The sequence below is a fragment of the Diabrotica undecimpunctata genome, chromosome 5 (assembly GCF_040954645.1).
Source record: "Diabrotica undecimpunctata isolate CICGRU chromosome 5, icDiaUnde3, whole genome shotgun sequence".
Lineage (NCBI taxonomy): Eukaryota > Metazoa > Arthropoda > Insecta > Coleoptera > Chrysomelidae > Diabrotica > Diabrotica undecimpunctata.
The window spans coordinates 67,537,226-67,557,758 of NC_092807.1; the positions used below are offsets into that span (position 1 = coordinate 67,537,226).

At 32.2% G+C, this 20,533-nt stretch overlaps 1 protein-coding gene across 2 annotated transcripts in view; it reads right to left on the reverse strand.

Annotated features, from left to right (window-relative positions):
* Positions 1-20,533, reverse strand: part of Eb1 (microtubule-associated protein RP/EB family member 1) — a 101,716-nt gene that overhangs the window by 26,791 nt on the left and 54,392 nt on the right. Inside the window, exon 3 of one of the 2 annotated variants that reach the window (XM_072532049.1) lies at positions 16,789-17,056. The exons of the other annotated variant lie outside the window; for it this stretch is intronic. Within the exon in view, the coding sequence (XP_072388150.1) occupies positions 16,789-17,056 (268 nt within the window). The remainder of the gene's footprint in view (positions 1-16,788; positions 17,057-20,533) is intronic. 2 annotated transcript variants of the gene reach the window in all.

The window sequence follows — 20,533 nt, forward strand, 5'->3', positions numbered from 1 at the left end:
GTTGTGAGGTCACTAAAGAATTTGCAATCATTTTTAAATAGATATAATAAGAACGAAATGTTCTACAACCATCTAGCGGAGGGACGGTCGAACCATCGGAAAGTCCGGAATTCTCGAAGGTTACCGATAGAGGTGAATTTTCTGGAATTTCTATAACGAACAGAGCCGCAATCAGGGGTTTGTGACTCACAACAATATTTAAATATGACGAGACAATTTTTTGGAAATTTTCAATTCTTCTTGACGAGATACATAGAAAATAATAAAATAAAGGAATATAAGATTATATAGAAAAAGTTTATGATGTAAAAGTTGAGTGTACGAAGGAGGTTCGTGCGCTCGGCATAAATCGATTGTTGTCACTTCTTATTTTTGTATTAAGTATTTTCTTATTATTTTATTTTATATTTAATTTTTTAATTACCGTGCGTGCATGTATTATATAAGTAAACTAATACGGTCCTGTACGCATCGCCCCTATGATACTTTAGGGTGGCGAAGCTATTTCGGACTACCCACGCTTAGTCTTGTATAAACCAACGCGAGAAACACTTTTGTCTAAAACCACCACCCACGTTTAAAGAGACGCTGCCCATCGAACTGTGGAAGAAGCAGAATTGTTAATTTACCATCACAGGTACCGTCATTTGATTTGCATAAACACGAACAATATTAAAATGAATTGATAAATTTTACATTTAACCTATTTCGACACAAAAAATAATACCAACATCTATAAATAAACATTTGGAAAATTTCTAAATCTCCTTACTATTAAATACAATTGTTACAGGATCGAGCAAAAAAAAACAAAACACTGAGTATTATTTAAAGGAAAAAACAAAATATTTATTTACTTGAAACTAGAAATAAATACATAAAATATTTTTAAAACCAAAGGGTTCAATAAATATTGCGTTTTAAAATTTCCTACGTTATTAAAAATAAAATAAATAATAATAAAAGGAAAATATTGAAATATTTAGTAATATTCACAATATACAAACTTATAAACCACCCTGTATTCAAAGAATTCTTTTAATGATTGAAAATTGCGACCGCTTGTAATATATGTACTACTAAAAGGTCAGGTATTCGAAATAAAAAGGGGCAGAATGCTATGTGTTTATGACGTCTAAGATGACTAAACGAACCTTTTGAATGATCTTAAAGGAACTTCTGTGAAACTTTGCCCAAATATTTAAAATTTATGGCGATTTGATTTATTTAATTTGATTGCGTTTTTAATCGAATAAATTACTTTAAACTAATTTCAATTCGGAGTTGGAGGACCATGTTATATTGTATTTAATAATAAGAATTAACAATTATACAAATGTTTATTTATATGAGCTGGTATTATTTTTTATGTCGAAATAGGTTGAATGTAAAATTTATCAATTAATTTCAATATTATGTGTATGTAAATCAAATTAAGGTATAGGTCGGTTATATTTATTTGAGAAAAATGCGATAAGCAGCACTATGAATAGTGAAGAACAGGATAGTACCGACCTAAATGAATTATAATATGGTATATTTTATAATAAATTGGTTCTATAAATTTGTATTGTTTTAAACAAAGCTTATTTTTATGTATTGATGATTTTGTGTAAGTTTAAATTACTTTAATCATAGTTCAAACAATAATTGGTTTGTATACAAAAACTAATTAATAATTGAGCGAACGGTAGGCACTTAAAGATAAAAGATATATACAGTAAAACCTCGATATAACGGACCTCTATTTAACGGACTTCGGATATAACGGACAAAAAATCCGGTCAAATGTAAAAAAAATAAAAACATACTGTTAATATTACACATGCGTCTAATATATGTAATCAATATGGCATAAAAAAGCAAACTTTCGGACATAAAAAAACGAAAACAAAATAAATAAATTTTCATTTATGTGTGATGTAGGAGAGCATAGCAATCTTGGAAAACGAATGAAATTGGCTCGTGAAACTTCACTGGAAGAAGCAATCTTAAAATGGTATGGCCAACAACGTTCTAGTGGGATCCTGGTCCGAGCATTCAAATTGAAATTTGCTGCAATTAAATTAGCAAATCATATGGACATACCAGAGCAAGTGATGGATGGCTTTGGCGCTTTCGTAAAAGGCACAGAATCATGAATAAAAAAATTTACGGCGAAGCTTCAACTGCACCTAAAGAAGAAACAGAACCTTTTAGGCAAAAATTAGTAGCACATATAGCAAGTAAGTAACGAAACGCTATTAGAATCTTAGATTTACAATGTTGACGAAACTGGTTTGTTATGGCGTACTTTGCCTGAAAGCGCACAAGCCTCCAAATATGAAAAATCGGATTCTGGAAGAAAAATCAGCAATGACAGGATCTTGGCACTGATTTGTGCTAACGCTGATGGATCGCATAGATTGATACCTGTAGTGGTTGGCAAATCTCGTAAACCTAGAGTTTTAAAAGACTTAATGCATCATATGCCCCTTTCATATTATAGCTCTAAGAAGGCATGGTTCACCTCAGATATTTTCAAAAATTGGTTTTTCAAAGAAATTGTACCTTCAGTGAGAAAATTTCAAGAGGAGAAATTGTGAATACCGTCAGAAGAGGTGAAATGTTTATTGCTTTTAGACAACGCTCCTGCTCACGCCTCTGAAAATATTCTACGTTCAGAAGATGGAAATATCAGGTGTATATTTTTGACAAAAAATACAACATCGCTTATTTAACCCATGGATCAGAAAATAATTTTGGCAGCCAAACGAATATATCGCAGAAAGTATTTAGACGAAATAATGGTTGTATTGTACGATGGAGATAATGCAGAAGATACAAGAGCCTTGCAAAACTTAAGGTCTTACAATTTAAAATCAACAATTTTTAATTTTGCTGCAGCATGGAAGAAGGTGAAAGAGCAAACATTAAAAAATGGTTGGAAGAATTTGTGATGGCCAAGATGCAGACATAGATTTAGAAGGGTTGAAAGTTACTAATTTCTGTAGGACAATACGTAATAATGCCGGAGAACATGTAGCTGAGGAAGATGTTTTACAATCGCCAGAAGTAGATGAAGGTGACCCTGGGTATAACATCATGACTGAAAGTGAAATAGCAGATGAACTTATGAACCTTAAAAATGAGACGGAAGTAAAGAGAATAAAGCAAACAAGACGACAAAACAAGACTGTTAAAAATGAAGTTATCAGAGGTAAGATCGCATATCGACGATCTAACAACATTTATTGATTATTAAATTAAACTGTATTTAGGGAGTTGATCATAGAAAAACAGCAAACATGGAAAGAGCAAACGAAACTTGTTCAAAACGGGATTACCGACAGCAAGCGCGTCGATATCCACAGCAACGTCACTTCACGACGAATGTTCGAAGACATACTTAAATAGAATTTTGTATTTTTTATATATATCTAATTACAGTGTACATATATATTTTCAAAAAAATATATTTTGATTTATTTTAACCATATTTTTATATAACGGACTTTTGGCTTTAACGAACACCTCCTCCCCCCAAGTAGTCCGTTATATCGAGGTTTTACTGTATTTAAATAATTTATAAAACCTTGAAGTAAAAATTAAAAGTTTATCTAGTCAACACTTACTTACATTATTATTTTCTCATAAGAACTGTTTTTCAAAGATATATATATATATATATATATATATATATATATATATATATATATATATATATATATATATATTGCAACAATAAGTGAAGTTTTCATAATAAGGCCACGTTTTTCTTAAAAAATTGAAGCAGTAATTTGGTGTTGAACATATGTCGATAATCCCTACATCTGATTATGTAAGAAAATATTCCGGGTAAGCTCAGTATTGAGAGAAAGTTGTCTTGGTATTACACTTCGTCACTTTCTTCCTCTGAATCACTGTTCTCCACATTGATAATAATTTTATTTAAAACAGGAATGTTTTTAAGATATTCTTTTTCGATATTTTTTACGTGGTCTATTGCGTTCTTCCAGTTATCCTCAGAGATATTTTTAAATTCAGAATCTATTAGTTTCACGACAGTGTTGTAACATTTTGGACTTACATTTTTTTGTCTCACATTATATTTCAGTTGAGACCATAACAACTCTATTGGATTTAAAACGCAGTAATATGGTGGTAGTCTTAAAGTTGTATGTCCATTTTTACTTGTTGCATCATCAATAATATATTCCTTTACAAATAATTTTGTATTAAGTACCTCTACTAATTGGTCTTTAGTGTACCAATCTTCAAAATATAAATCTTGTGATAATAAAAAATCTTGCAATTCATCCTTTCTAGAGTATTTATTCGGAATTTTTTTAAGTTGTCTAGAATGATATGATGCATTATCTAAAACAATAACACTGTTGTCTGCTAAATTTGGTAATAAGTTATTTTTAAACCATGATTCGAAAAGTTCACCCGTAATATCTTGATGATAGTCCAAACAACTGTCTTTAATGTCTTTTGCACTTAATAGTAAGCCATCGGTTACCCAACCGTCTTCCCCTCCACAATGTAAAATGCATATTCGTTTGCCCCTGGAAGCTGGTACATTAACTTTGCACTTTACATTGTCATTACTCCAACCTTTTCCAATCGTTTCGTTAGTGTCAAACCACGTTTCATCTAAGTAATAAATTTTTCTTCCGCTATTTCTGTACTCGGTTATCTTTTCCAAATATTCATTACGCCATTTTATTAAACGGGCACTTTCCATTATAGTATGTCGTTTATTGATTGTTTTATATTTAAAACCATTTGATAGTAAAAATTTTCTTAAAGTTGATTTACAACAATTAATAATATTTTTAGATTTTAATTCAGCTAAAATTTGGTTAAGTGTGGGTATAATATTACCCGCAAACATATTATAAATGGTTTCTGAAATGGGACCTAAAAGATGTTGCTCAATAGATCGATGTCGTCCAAAGTCGCTCCTTTTTTGTCTATTTGTAATGCCCTCCTTTATAATTCGATATACAGTAGCACATGAAACTTTTGTTAAAGCCGCAGTTTTTAAAACACTCGCGTGCCGTTCCAATTCTTCACATAATCCATTAAACACATTTAACACAATTTCTTTAGCGTCTTTCGATAAATGTTTTTTTTTCTGGCTTTTTAATACTTGGTCCAGCAACAGTTTCAGGATTATTTGGTGGTAGAATTTCCTCATTTTCTTCAACAATTTCTACTTCATTATTCTCAACAATTTCTAATGCACTATTCTCCCATGGACGCCACATTTTTATTTACTTAATATTTTCTGATAGCGAAATCTTCACTAATAAACGCGTGCTCTCTTTACAGAGTTTAAACTAAAAATTATATGTATAACAATACCGAAAGCCACATCAGTTTTGTTATCGGTCGTTCAGAATTTCGTGGAAATTTAAAAACCGTAAACACAAAAAGGCTGTGACAAAAACCCGACAATCGAGTAAGAGGAGTCATAAACTCATAAACCTTTATTGATAGGTATAAAAAGCGGCTTACATCGGCTAATTTTAGCAGTAGCGTAAATAAAAATAATATTTTGATTAATTAGACCTAACAGTTATAATTATTTAAATATAATATATTTATAATTGTAGCTAATGAAATTCTATTTTACAGTAATTATTTTTGCCTTTTTTTGAATACTATCCTGCAACAAGGCAAAATATTAAAGAGGAACTATTAAAACAGATGTCATTTGATCTGAGCACATGGATATATTTTGTTCGGTATCACTCTTACACAAATAGGTCTATCTCTTTAAATTTCTCAATTATCTGTAACCGGCCTATACCTGTAATGTTAAATTAACGTTACTTCTTCCTTCACAGTGCACTGGGTAATGGGCAGCGGCTCTTCTAACTTGGTTGGTTGATTTTACACAAAACTGGAGTGCTTCTCGCGTTGGCTTATACAAGACTAAGTGTATGTAGTCCGAAATAGTTTCGCCTCCCTTAAGTATCATATGGCGGTGCGTACAGGATCGTATTAGTTTACGTATTTAAGACACACACATTCGTTAATTAAAGAATTAAATATAATTTAAAATAGTAAGAAAAAACTTAATACAATAATAAGAATATGTGCGGGAGGGGGGTAGGGGGAGTGTAACACCCTCATATTTTTGTCCATGACTTCAAAAACAAAATAAAACTCTTAAGTCAAAGTTTAGCCCGCCGTGGTCACTTTGCTATTTCTATGAGATTTTCTGGATTTTGCTATTTTATTTTATTGAATAGTTTTCCCTTATAACGTGTTACATATTTCAACATTACTTATTTATCCGTCATTTCTGAACTTAACATGTCTGGTATAAGTGTGTAAACCATTTTTATTAAAATTTTTTTTTAATTAATTCAGTCCAAAGGAATGTTTTGCCTTTAGTTCTTCTAGCGACGCGGTCCTTATCTTCCCAATCATGGCAAACATATTTTATTTTTGAGTCCGGGAAAAAGATGTGTAAAAAGGTGTATACAACAATAACAAAGACGTTTCTAATACTTTTACCGTTCTATCCCAAAAATACTATCCATACATTTCTAGATATTTAAGCAACTTGCTTTAGACTTGACTAAAATCGATAGTTTCCGTGTAGAGCCCTCTATAATAGATGGGAGAACGTTATAATCGGTCCTAGGACCGGCGGGTAGGTGGGAAATAAAATATCAGCCCCGTACCAAACAGGCTAAGGTATGGCAACTCTAACAGAAGAATCCCTGGCCCTTCAGGTGGTTAGTTGGGCTAGAGGTCAACAACTTCTTTCTGTAAAAAAGCATATGTTACAGAACCTCAGGAACTATTAGCTTGAGAGCACTTAACACTGAAAATATTGCTACCGCAGAGATAAACTGCAGAATTTACATAGCTAATCCATGGTATTTTGGACTCAATCTCCTTAAATCCTCAATTATATCGAGAATACAAAAGTAAAACTCTGCAAAACAATAATATCCCAGTCCTAACATACGGTTCAGAGCAGTGGCGCACCCAGGTGGGGTTTTGGGGGTTAACCCCCCCCCCCAGACCCTATTCCGACACTGTTACTCACACATTTTAAGGACTCAAAATGGAGGTAACATCATAAAAAAAATTTCGGTGACCAACCAAAACTCCCCCAGAGGCAAATTCTAGGTGCGCTACTGGTTCAGAAACCTGGACTTTAACAAAAAGTAATGAAAAAATGTTAGGATGTTTCGAAAGAAAAGTAATAAGGTGAATTTATGGAGCGGTAAATGACAATGGAGTGTGGCGAAGAAGATACAATTTCGAACTTTATAGAATATAGGATCCAGAGATCCAGAAAATATATTTAGATAGGACGTCTTAGGTAGGTTCACACATTCACGCAGGATTATGAAGCCCAAATTATGAAAATAGTTATGTTACAGAATTTTGAAAATATTTAAAACATACCACATACAAACCATACCACAGACAGAAGTAACGAAAAGGGTTTAATCGTGTTTTAAGCTTATTTTCTTTTCTTTAAATTTGTATTTCAAAAAAAGCAAAAATTGTAAATAAATTAGATTATCTTCGGAATTCCTTGTGTGGGAATGATTAACTATCCAAAAGAAGGCTTATTTCAAGACATGTTCTAACTATTGATTTTTTTGGCACTGAGCCACGTTTTGGTTTTACTATTGCTGGCTAACTCTGTTGCAGCTACAAGAAATAAACCTTTGATTTAGTTTAAAAATACATACACCATTTATTACTTTATTAGTTTTAAATTTGTTTGTTGTAGAATTTTGAACCGTGAAAAACTAATAAAACTAGTGTAAAATTAAAAAAATTAAGCATTTAAGTTTTTTTGTGAAATCGAAAATAATAGCCAAAGTAGATAAATATGTATTAAATTGCTGACATACAAATTGGTCATTAGTATTTATTTAGATCGATATATCCGATGCAAAAAAATGTGTGTCGAACAAGTTTATAAAAATACACTTTTTATATTATTTTACATAATATACAGCATTAAATATCAGCAATTTTACATAATATACAGCATTTTAAATCTTTTATTTCGATTCCTGGTTCAAAAAAATAAGTAAATCAGAAATATACAGGGTTTACCATTACTTCAAAATAGTATATATATATATATATATATATATATATATATATATATATATATATATAGTATATTTGAAAAATAAGCTGGAGTAAATTCTTAGAATACTAATCTTCGAACCTCGAAATACATAGGCGTGCACATCTTCTAACTAAAACGTAATCTTAAAAGAAAAGTTTGCGTTAAATTTATTTGGATATTTAGAACAAAGAAATTAATCCAATCCAATACTGGTTTAAAATAAAAAGATACACATAAAAAAATAAAAATTCTATTAATTGTGAAATATACAGTTAATATAAAATAATAAAATACAATAAAAATAATAAATAAATACATACACAAAAACTAAGTTTTTACACATTCCTATTAATAATTAATAATATTCTTAATACTAATAATATTGGAAATAAGAATGAAAATTATATTAGCAATAAAAAAGAATAAATAAAAAATGTAGTTGACGGTAATTAGTTCAAATGTAAAATAAACTTCTGAGCTACAGTTTAAAGTTAAGCTTCCTCATATTCTGTTTCAGACGAAGTGTTATCCGATCCGGGATGAATTATTATAGGTTCTATAATGCTATCTATTATATGATCAAGCTTCCACATATTTTTCTCAATATCCATAACGTGATTAACACATTTTTGCCAATGTTCAGTCGTTACTTCGGATATTGATTTATGAAAAAGATTAGTAACATCTGACAATTTAAAAGTTGTATTATTTCGAGCAACGTTACCTTTATAATAAAAGAATAAAAAAAAAATAAAAATATATCAAAACAAAATTTATGTATCCATAAAAATATTAGGTATATGTAGTACTAACATTGATAACTGATAACAAGAAAATTTTGACTATGAATCTGCAATCAATAATATTCGATTTTAACAATAAACACACACAAGTCTGGCTAATTGGCTCTGCCAAAGCCCTATTTTCAGAAAAAAAAAACGTTACCTTTAACCCATACTAATTGAATCGGATTTAGCTCGCAATGATACGGTAGTAGGCGAAGTATTTCAACTCCTCGTTTTTTGGCTATCTCCTCAATGACATAATTCTGCTTTTGTCATTGTATCGTCAAAGATTAAATTCTTAGAAGTTAACCACATTGCAATTTCATCTTTACTCCGTTGAGTAGTTGGTAAACGTTCAACTAATCTAGAGTGATAACTTGCATTGTCCATCACAATAACTGAATTTTTAGGTATGAATGCAATCGTCTGTTCGAAATATTCTTCAAACACGTCTCCGTTCATCTCTTCGTGATAATCACAGGTCTTTTTTAATTAAAAACAAAAGTAAACCCTCCTTAAGAAATCCATTCATACTACCTATATGGGTAACAATTAATCGTCGACCTTTACCTGTTGGTTCCTTGAAACCAGTTGAATATCCTTCCAGAAATGCTTGTCGACATGTTTTTATAGTTTTGTCTTTCCAAACTCTCCCTACAGTATGCCCTTCATTAACCTACGTTTCGTCTAAATAATAAATGTTTTTATTTTCTGTCCTCATTTCTTTTTACCTTTCTGAGGTAGTCTCGTCTCCAACACACAATTTCTTCGGAATCGATAAGCATTGACTGTCTGCCAACTTTTTCATACTCAAGTTTAACATGCAAAACTTTCCAAAGTTTGTCTCTACTTATTGTGGGTAAATCGGGATCATCGGTAATGGCTTGTAAAACTTTATCTAAAGTTGGTATTTGTTTGTTAAAAAAAAAATGAGTGGATCATTCTATGAATTGCATTTTTGAAAAATTAATCCACAATTACTTTCGACAATTTTGGTCTTCCTGTTCTGGTTTGGGTGGGGTTATACCAGCTGATTTTTCCTCTTTTAAAATGTTATATACAGTTGATTTTGAATATCCCATTACTTTAGACGAAATTTCAACTATACTACCAACAGTATTTTAAGGATTGTGTTGCTTAAAATAATTGTAGACATTGAGGATAACACTCTTTTCGTTAAGTGATAAATGATTCAACTTTAATTTTTTAACTGGTGTATAATCACACGTTAATTCCATATTCTATAAACTCACTATTCACTCTTCCAAAAAACAACTATGTCAGATCTCTTCACTCGCTTATAATCGACTGAACAAAAATATTCTGATATTAATGAATGACTATTTAAAGACAATTAACCATTTTATTAATCATTGGTTTTCCAAACAAAATCGAAATTTATACTATTTAAAATAGCGTTCACATTTATCGGAAACCATCTTTCGCTAATCGACTTTTTCTATCTAAACTATCAAAAGACCATTAACTAAATACCTATTTATTTTAAGAGTTTCTTTATTTCTTGTTATTTAATGGGTCATTATCATAACGACAAAAATAACCATAAATGAGGTTACTAAAATAAACAGATTTATATAAATATAATAAGCTTTGAAAATGGTTTAAATATCTAATAAACCGAAACAAATAATGTAATTCCCTTAAAGTACGTCTATGACCAGCTGAATAATCCCTAGCCTACTGTTCTAACAATAGCAGGTAACTAAATTTTACGATAGTCCATGTGACGTGGAAAAATTTCTATCTAAATAGTCAAACCCAACGTAAAATAAGCTAAAATATTGATGTTGTACGAAAAGCTCATGTACTACAATATGCTTAACAATTTAGTTTTTTTTCTGAGAATTTACTCCAGCTTATTTTTCAAATATACTATTCGACCGAAACGTAAATAACAATTTATTGGATTGGTGTGTCGGGTATGAGGTCTGTTATTAAAAAAAAAACTCTTTTTTCTTTTATTACTCTATATTTCGCTGATTTTTTGTCAGCTTCATCAGGAGACAACTGAAATATGGTTAAAATGTATATAAATATCAGGTGAAAATAAACAATGATTTACTTACAGATTTAGAGTTAAAAATATTTAAAAATGTTGTACATAATATATTCAAAACAGTACTGACAATATTGGTTAAAGCACCTAGTCACTAGTAATTAAATTAAAAAAAAATTTTAGCAAAAAAACAACAACTAAGAAACAATTAAAACACAATAAAATTACACATTAAAAATCTACAGGGTGATTGAAAATATAATTGTAAACAAAAATTATTTGAACATACTAAGAATATTACAGTAGATATTGCTTAACTGTCCCGTGTCTGCTTTATAATTTACTGCATATTTTTCTTTATTAATATGCCACATTTCTAAAAACAATCTTTTTTTGTAATTGTTCTCTTGCTGTAGAACCCTGACATTTGAGTAGTCAAATTGATGCCCAGTTTTTAAATAATGGTCAACTGCCGCAAATGTATTCTTCTTCTTTGTGCAGTCACTTTTGTGTTGTGTGACCCTTTGTTTTTTGCCAAACTTTTCAATGGCTCAAAGCGAACTTTTTACTAAAACATTTTAATGAATACAATATTTTTATTTTATTCATTAACATCTTTTTTTTTGTTTCCGATGCAGTTGGTGCACTGTTAAAAAATCACAGTCTCGACAAATGCAATTACTATCATATTTTTTTCAGCGGTTACGTATACGATTTAGTTTTTCGGGATATTGTTGTATAACACAAATACTAATGATAACACCAAGGTTTTAAGGTGTACATATGATATCCATAGTGTAAAAAAATTGAAATTGATAAAATGTTTGCTATGCTTATTAGTTTTATTATAAGTATGTTATCCTTAGTGGCACACCTTTCATACTCATAGGTTACGCTCATCTATATAAAAAGCAAATTCAGTAAACATTTCACGATAATCCGCTGAATGCTGAAAAAGTAACGGAAACGTAACTTATTCTTTAAAATACACGCAGTAAATTCGACGTTTTTTCAAAAATATAGCCTGAGGACATTCTGGAATATGGTATATTTGTTAAAAACAATTTCAAAAAATCATTTAGAATGGCGTCAAGGCGTCTATGAAGTTAAAAATAATGGGGATTTGCTCAATTCAATAATCTATTAACCCTTTCGTTCACGAATTAATTTTCTTTAAGTTATCCATCTAGTCATACTTCTTTGACTCTTTTTCTTGTAGGCGTTTTCATGATTTTTAATAAAACTTCTGAAACATATGCTCTGAAATGTAGAAAATCTAGAATCCTTTTCTTCTTAACACCTAAAGCAGCAGCCTTTTTTATACTCTATGGGCAAACATCTTTAGCGTCAATATACTTGTTCTAATAGAAATTATGTACAACGTTATAGGGTAATCTAACCTATCTACGCCTCCCATGTGTGTATTGCAGTTTTGGATAACTTCAGGTCGTTGTACTTGAAGATATTCTTTGTGGATTTTGTCCCACCGTGTGCATTAATTTTTTTTCCAATGCCCATATAGTTGGATGCCATTGTAACGGGTTTATTGTCAAATCATTTGGTCATAATGACCTCTCCATAACCACTAATTAAATATAGGCATGATCCTCTACCTTTCTTCTTTATTTCGCTATCTAACAAAATGGTGGCTTCTGGAAACCTATCAACTCTAGCTGTACCAGAAACCAAATATAAGAGATGCTGTTTCATCCAATTCAGTAGTTGCTCGTTGATATATTATGAAATTATACAAAAGTCCAGTGCTTCTGTATAATGCGAAGATTTTAATACTCAAAGGTTTCGGTTTATTTTTAACACATTGTTTTATGTTTATCCGCCCCTTGAATGGCACCATCTGTTCATATAAGAAGACTTGCATTTCTAGAGGCAAAGAAAGGCACTTTGTTTTTATACAATTATATAATGGCCTAACTTTCCACAGTCTGTGTTTATCAGCATGATTGTGTTCATCAATGTTCACAAAATGTAAATGTTGGCGAAGTTTACAGAATCTTTTGACAGGCATACTATCAGCAATCATAGGAATTTGTAGTTTAGCAAATCTAATTCCCAGTCCCAATCCCAGTAGCATCTAATTCTAGGATAATGCAAGTTCCCATCAAAATATGCATGCCAACAAATGTTTTTATTTCCTCAGTTGAAGTGGAAGTAAAACTATTGTCACTAAACAAGCTCTATTGCTTCAGATGCTTCTTGCTCTTTAACATAATCTTGCAATTCCAGTTCTGTAAGCTGCTCCTGAACATTATTACGTTCATTTGCTTGTTCTTCCCAACCACCATCTTCGACTTCATCACTAATATATTCAATATCAGATAGCCTCTCTTCGATCAACCGCAGAACGCTTTGTCGGTTAAGAGCATTCTTGAACACATTTTTCTAGTCCTATTCTAAAATATTTAAATTTTACACTATGCAACAAAAAATAAGGTTATATTTACCTAAAAATTAATTGTCCCGTTGACTCACAACGTCCACAAACGAGTACTCTTTTCAGAAAATGGTGGTAGCTAATATTAAGCAAAACCGCTATTAACAATAGTTTTTTAACAAACTCTACTATTTATCAACACCATGCGACACATTCAATACGAATTGTTCACATTTATAACGAAAGAAACTCAAATGAATTGGCGCTGTATATACCAGTCATAAGTAGCTACAGAAACCTATAATTCAAAAAATTTAAATATTTTGTTCAAAAGCCGTTAGGTGGCAGCACAAGTACTCATTGGACAGAATAGGATGCCTATAATCGGGGACAATGTGTTACAAGGGTAAAAACACATGGAGCTACATACAAAAAATTATAGAATAGGTTGTCCTCAATTGAAGATACGGTGAATGAAAGGTTTAATTTGAAAACCAGTTAAAGCCGGATACTCATAACTTTGTTCTAAAGTTAAATGGCTATAAGTAAAATCATAAAAAAGAAAAAAAATCTGTGGTAAAAATACCGAGGCTATATTTCTATCATTTATTGTGACAAGCGATTAAAATATCAAATGCACTGCCGAACATAAAATTAGGTCATCCCGTAATTTTAAGTTATTTTAGAAGTTTTTATTTCTTTTCTGATTTTTTTGGCTTGTAACATAGTTTACTAAATAATAGCAAACAAGTTGATTTTTTTAAACGTTTATTGAAAAAAAAATGACTTCAGTATTGTCATTAATAAAAACATATCAAACGAGTTCATGTTTATGTAGCTATCTTAGTTACCTTAACTTACCTTAGTAAAGTTCCAATATGTTTACAGGAAAAAATAAACATTTTTATGGTGACAGGTCACGGCGATAGTATGAGAAGTTATGATGAGGTAGCTCAATTATTTAATAATTTAGTTAACTGTTAGGGTACCGCAACCAAACATCAGCAGATCCCTCACAGAGACAAGATTATGGAAAATTTGTAAAACATAGAAGGTATAAGTACCATATAACAATATACACCTTTAAGTACGTTATTTTGAAGTGATTGCGCACACAGTATATTTCTCTAATTTAATTATATAGATAATTTGATTTACTCATTGAAAACTTTGGTAAACCTCTCAGAAATCGAAATATTAGCAAGTTACATTACTTTTTGTAAACACTATATAAAGGGTGTTTCAAAAAAGTATGTCATAAATTAAATAACGCATTCCGGGGACAAAAATAAATTGAGTGAATCCAATTTACCTTAGTACAAAAGTGTACACAAAAAAAGTTACAGCCCTTTGAAGTTACAAAATAAAAATTGTTTTTTTTTGCATTATCTCCTAAACTACCTACTTGACATTTTGTAATAAAAATGTACACGTTACTTTCTTGTTCTGAAAGCATTTTTCATACAAAAGAAACAACAAAATCTAAGCGCACAGAAAAATTTTAAGGGGGGTGTGCAATCCCAAATCCTCCCAAACTTTCAAGTACGTTCAAATCAAATGAATTTTGTGGCATAATTAGTTTAACACATTATTTTTAAAACTTTTTTGCCTCCTATCACTGTTTCTCAAAAATAGTTTTTTCCTAGTTGGCCATAAAATTACAATTAGTTTCTACGGATACAATAATTACAAAACAGTTCCATCAATAATAGTCAATAATTTGAAGCTATCATTTATTGTGTGAATAAGATTAATATTAAAAATTTTGATATTACAATGGCCTACACATTTGAGGAAATGGCAGATATGCATTTAACTTTGGGTAAGTTGGATCAGATTAAATTATGATTTTAATAAACTATCGGGAATATCGTAGGTGAATGTCAAGGAAATAGTGCAGTAGCCGCAAGGCGTTCTGCAGTAAAATACCCCAATCGAAATACACCCGATAGACGATTATTTCTGACCATTGATCGTCGTTTACGGGAAATAGGTACATTCCAACCGCAAGTTGCTGGCAATAGTGGTCGTTCAATCATGGATGCAACTGATGAAGACATTTTAGGAATCATTGAAGAAGCCCCTGGAACAAGTACAAGGGTAATAGCTGCTCAACTAAATGTTTCTCACGTAAGGGTTTGGAGGCGTTGAATGATCAACTTCTTAAACCCTATCACTTAACAACGGTTCAAGAGTTATTGGTTGAAGATTATCCTAAAAGGATTGGATTTTGCGATTGGTTGTTAATGGAAAACACTCGAAATGTTAATTTTATTAGAAATCCTCATGCCAAAAAACGACTTATCACCAAAGGACTTTCAAAGTTAATGTTTGGGCAGGAATTGTGGAAAACAATCTAATAGGCCGAGTATTTCTTCGAAACAATTTAAATGGTGATAATTATTTGCAGTTCTTGGCAAACGATTTACAAGAGTATGTGGAAGAAGCGAATATTGCAATAAGACAAAATATGTGGTTTCTACAAGATGGCGCTACACCGCATTATAGTAATGAAGTCCGGAAATACCTTTGCAGGCAGTATCCTGGTCGGTGGATTGAAAGGGGTCGTGACGTACCCATTTCTTGGCCAGCCAGAAGTCCAGGTCTTAACCCCATGGACTTTTGCTTTTGGGGGTTTATGAAAGAGAAAGTGTATTTTGTAACAATAGAGGACGAACAACAATTGAGGGTTAGAATAATTGAAGCTGCCAATCAATTCGTCAGAAAAATATGATTTTTCAGCGCATTCCGTTTTCCTTATTAAAAGGATACCGAATGTTTATTCAAGAAAATGGGGGTCATTTTAAACATTTATTGTAATATCATATTTATAGAGGTTATAGACATTTTTTGTACTTGTTAATTCATTTAAGCCATTTATTTAGTTGCACGTACTTTTTAAAGGTTAATGAAAAGGGCCGTAACTCAATAAAAACTGTTTTTTGAAAAGTGATAAGACTCAAAAAAGTTTTAAAAATAATGTGTTAAACTAATGATGCCACAAAATTCATTTGAAAGTTTGGGAGGATTTAGGGTTGCACACCCCCCTTAAAATTGTTCTATGCGCTTAGATTTTGTTATTTCTTTTGTATGAAAAATTAACGTGTTCATTTTTATTACAAAATGTCAAGTAGTTTAGGACATAATGCAAAAAAACAATTTTTATTTTGTAACTTCAAAGGGCTGTAACTTTTTTTGTGTACACTTTTGTACTAAGGTAAGTTGGATTCACTCAATTTATTTTTGTCCCCGGAATGCGTGATTTAATTTATGACACAACTTTTTGAAACACCCTGTATATATATGAATAAAAGTTCAGTAGTATTTTAAATTCACTATTACTATTCCTGTCTAAAGATAATTCATATATACGATATAGTTTTTTTCTAAGATTTTACTAGATTAACTGAAAGATATTTTGCATCGAATACATCGAAATAAAAAATGTAGAAGGAATATGAATGGGCTTTAAATGAAGCCCCAAACCTACTGGCCCTAATGGCAGGCTTCGGCTTAGTCGGCGAAGTCTGTTGTGGCTGGAGTACGTGCGCAGAGGGAGTCGCGTTCGGCCGACGTAACATCAAAGATTGACCTCTAGGGGCGTTAGATCCTCCTTGCCCCAATTGTTCTCCGGCCCGCGCCCCTAGCGCATCGTAGTCCGTCCCTTTGTAATTGGCATCAAAAAACTTCTTGAACCACTGTAGGAACTCAAAATTGTCTTGGAATCTACCTTTCACCAGTCTATCTATGGGGACGATCTGTTCCATGTCCGGGAATTGTTAATTTGATAATTATTTGTTTTTTAATTTGTTTGATTTCAAGTGTCGGTGATTTTTGTTGTCAGGTTGTGCAGACATGGCATGGTATGGAAGATGCAGCGGAAAAAAATAAAAAAATACCAACAGGGTGAAAAGCTTTGTACTAAACAGTGCAAAATTATTTATGTAACATTATCATTAATACAAAACCAAGGTCTTACGAGTTTATAACATATTAATATAATTAAATAATTACTTATAACATATTGGTATGGCTGAATAGATATTTAAAAGATCTTAAAAAATAATCTGAGACCGCTCATTTAGAAATAAAAATCAACGGGTTTACTGTAGACTGCATATAATTTGAACCGCGACTTTATTTCGGGTTAAATTATTAAATTCTACGTTTTTTAGTTAAACCATAATATAGATTGTTTCCTTTTTTAACGATAGACCTTAGGTTTGAACTACCGGCAAAATATAAATTCATAGTAGCTAAAATGAAAAAATAGTATGGTACAAAATGAATAAACCACAGGCCAATAACTGTTTCACAAATTACATTAATCTGTACATTATATTTGTTATTTTTAAAATACATCCGTTGTAATATGAAATTCATTTGAAATGTACAAATCAATTAATTGCCCAAAACCGACACTACAGTGACGAGACAACAGCGTAAATCACGAATAAGAAGCAGCAATATTGTTGCTTTTTAAACAATTTCCTACACTTAGCCTTTTTAATTACTGATTATTTTTTAGTTTTAAAATTAAGAATAGAGCAAATTAAAACATGTACACTAAAAGAAAAAGCTAAGTGCAAGTAATACAAGTTCTGAAATCACTGCTATTGTTCCACAAGATAATGCTTTGAAATAGTCATTTTACTTAGAGTCATAAAAAATAAAGACAAACAATTTCTAAAACAATGATAGTAAAAACTAGGGAATTATATTATTAACAGTTCCCGAAGAAAAATTGCGATTTCTGCTTTTCACTGTCACCTTTTTATTTATTTTTTTTAATTTCATTTTCATTATTTCAACATTCAGTTACATCTGATCAGATTCTAGTATCTTTATCCATTTTCCGTTTGTTCGGCTTAAAAGTTAATGCATCATTTCAAAAAGTATAAGTTCAACGAAATCGTCCCTCATATCGTTTCTTTAAACACTGTAATTCTACCAGTTAAATTTTCTTGTTCCTTTGCAGTTCACGTATACCTTGTTCATAATATCCGAATAATTGTGTGAGTGTGTGGGTGGGTGTGTGGGTGTGATGGTGTGTGATGGTGTGTGTGTGGTGTGTGTGTGTGGTGTGTGTGTGTGGTGTGTGTGTGTGTGTGTGTGTGTGTGTGTGTGTGTGTGTGTGTGTGTGTGTGTGTGTGTGTGTGTGTGTGTGTGTGTGTGTGTGTGTGTGTGTGTGTGTGTGTGTGTGTGTGTGTGTGTGTGTGTGTGTGTGTGTGTGTGTGTGTGTGTGTGTGTGTGTGTGTGTGTGTGTGTGTGTGTGTGTGTGTGTGTGTGTGTGTGTGTGTGTGTGTGTGTGTGTGTGTGTGTGTGTGTGTGTGTGTGTGTGTGTGTGTGTGTGTGTGTGTGTGTGTGTGTGTGTGTGTGTGTGTGTGTGTGTGTGTGTGTGTGTGTGTGTGTGTGTGTGTGTGTGTGTGTGTGTGTGTGTGTGTGTGTGTGTGTGTGTGTGTGTGTGTGTGTGTGTGTGTGTGTGTGTGTGTGTGTGTGTGTGTGTGTGTGTGTGTGTGTGTGTGTGTGTGTGTGTGTGTGTGTGTGTGTGTGTGTGTGTGTGTGTGTGTGTGTGTGTGTGTGTGTGTGTGTGTGTGTGTGTGTGTGTGTGTGTGTGTGTGTGTGTGTGTGTGTGTGTGTGTGTGTGTGTGTGTGTGTGTGTGTGTGTGTGTGTGTGTGTGTGTGTGTGTGTGTGTGTGTGTGTGTGTGTGTGTGTGTGTGTGTGTGTGTGTGTGTGTGTGTGTGTGTGTGTGTGTGTGTGTGTGTGTGTGTGTGTGTGTGTGTGTGTGTGTGTGTGTGTGTGTGTGTGTGTGTGTGTGTGTGTGTGTGTGTGTGTGTGTGTGTGTGTGTGTGTGTGTGTGTGTGTGTGTGTGTGTGTGTGTGTGTGTGTGTGTGTGTGTGTGTGTGTGTGTGTGTGTGTGTGTGTGTGTGTGTGTGTGTGTGTGTGTGTGTGTGTGTGTGTGTGTGTGTGTGTGTGTGTGTGTGTGTGTGTGTGTGTGTGTGTGTGTGTGTGTGTGTGTGTGTGTGTGTGTGTGTGTGTGTGTGTGTGTGTGTGTGTGTGTGTGTGTGTGTGTGTGTGTGTGTGTGTGTTAAATTGTCTCTCAAAAAGAATAAGTTGAAGATGAAGAAACACTATGGGAATCTATTCACGTTATTAGTAACTAACTCAAAATAACCTGGAGATCCAAGTCGATGGGTTGGCAAAGTTAAAACTTTCAGCTACAAACAGTTATTCTTGACTACAAGATAGGAAACTACATCATCTTATGAAGCAACACATGGTTTTATTTTACCATACAATAAACGGCTGCAGTTGCAAAGGGCAACTAAATATTCGATACTATATTCTATTGCTCCATTATTTATTATTCTTAAAAATATAATCATAATAAAAACTACATAAGAAAATTTAACACACTACCAACAATAATTTGTAGACTACTACTACTATTCTACATAAAAGGAGAGAAATTAAAATTCAATACTTAAAATCTAAATAGACTGAATCAAAATTTATTGAATTGAATCCTTTGAATAACACTGAACTGATTAAATTAGAATATCGGTTGATCCATTAAAAAAATATCTTCATATCGTTGATCTACAATGTGCACAACGACATCAGTGCCTCTATCCCATTATCCAAAACAATCGCAAGGCAGTTATGGTAATGCAGTAAGAAATGGTACCGAACAACAACCAAATATTAATGACAATGAAAAAATTCGTTTAGGAATTTAAAAATATGTTCCAATATATAATATGTTCCAACAAAACACCACGGTCCTAAACTTGCTAACAGCGTTTATATCAAAAATAGCTTCATTAAAATAGCAGAGTGGAATGTCAATGGATTACTACAGCACAAAAATGAGGTCGATTTATTTCTACTACACAACAAAATTAACATTCTATTAATCAGTGAAACCCAATTCACAAGTAAAACTTACTTCAAGATACCTCACTACACAACCTATTCCTCAAACCACCCAGACAATCAGCCCAAGCTGGATCGGCTATTCTGATAAAAAATACCATTAAACATGCAGAACTACCACAACAGTTGATAACTACAGTTACCAAAGTCAGCATGAGGTCTTACGAACTGAGTCGCAGCAGTCTGCTGTCCACCCCGATATAACTTAAAGAAAGAAGATTTCAAAAATTTGTTTGAAACTCTAGGCACATAAATTCATTGTAGGACTTCAACAGCAAACATGTATTATTTGGATCTC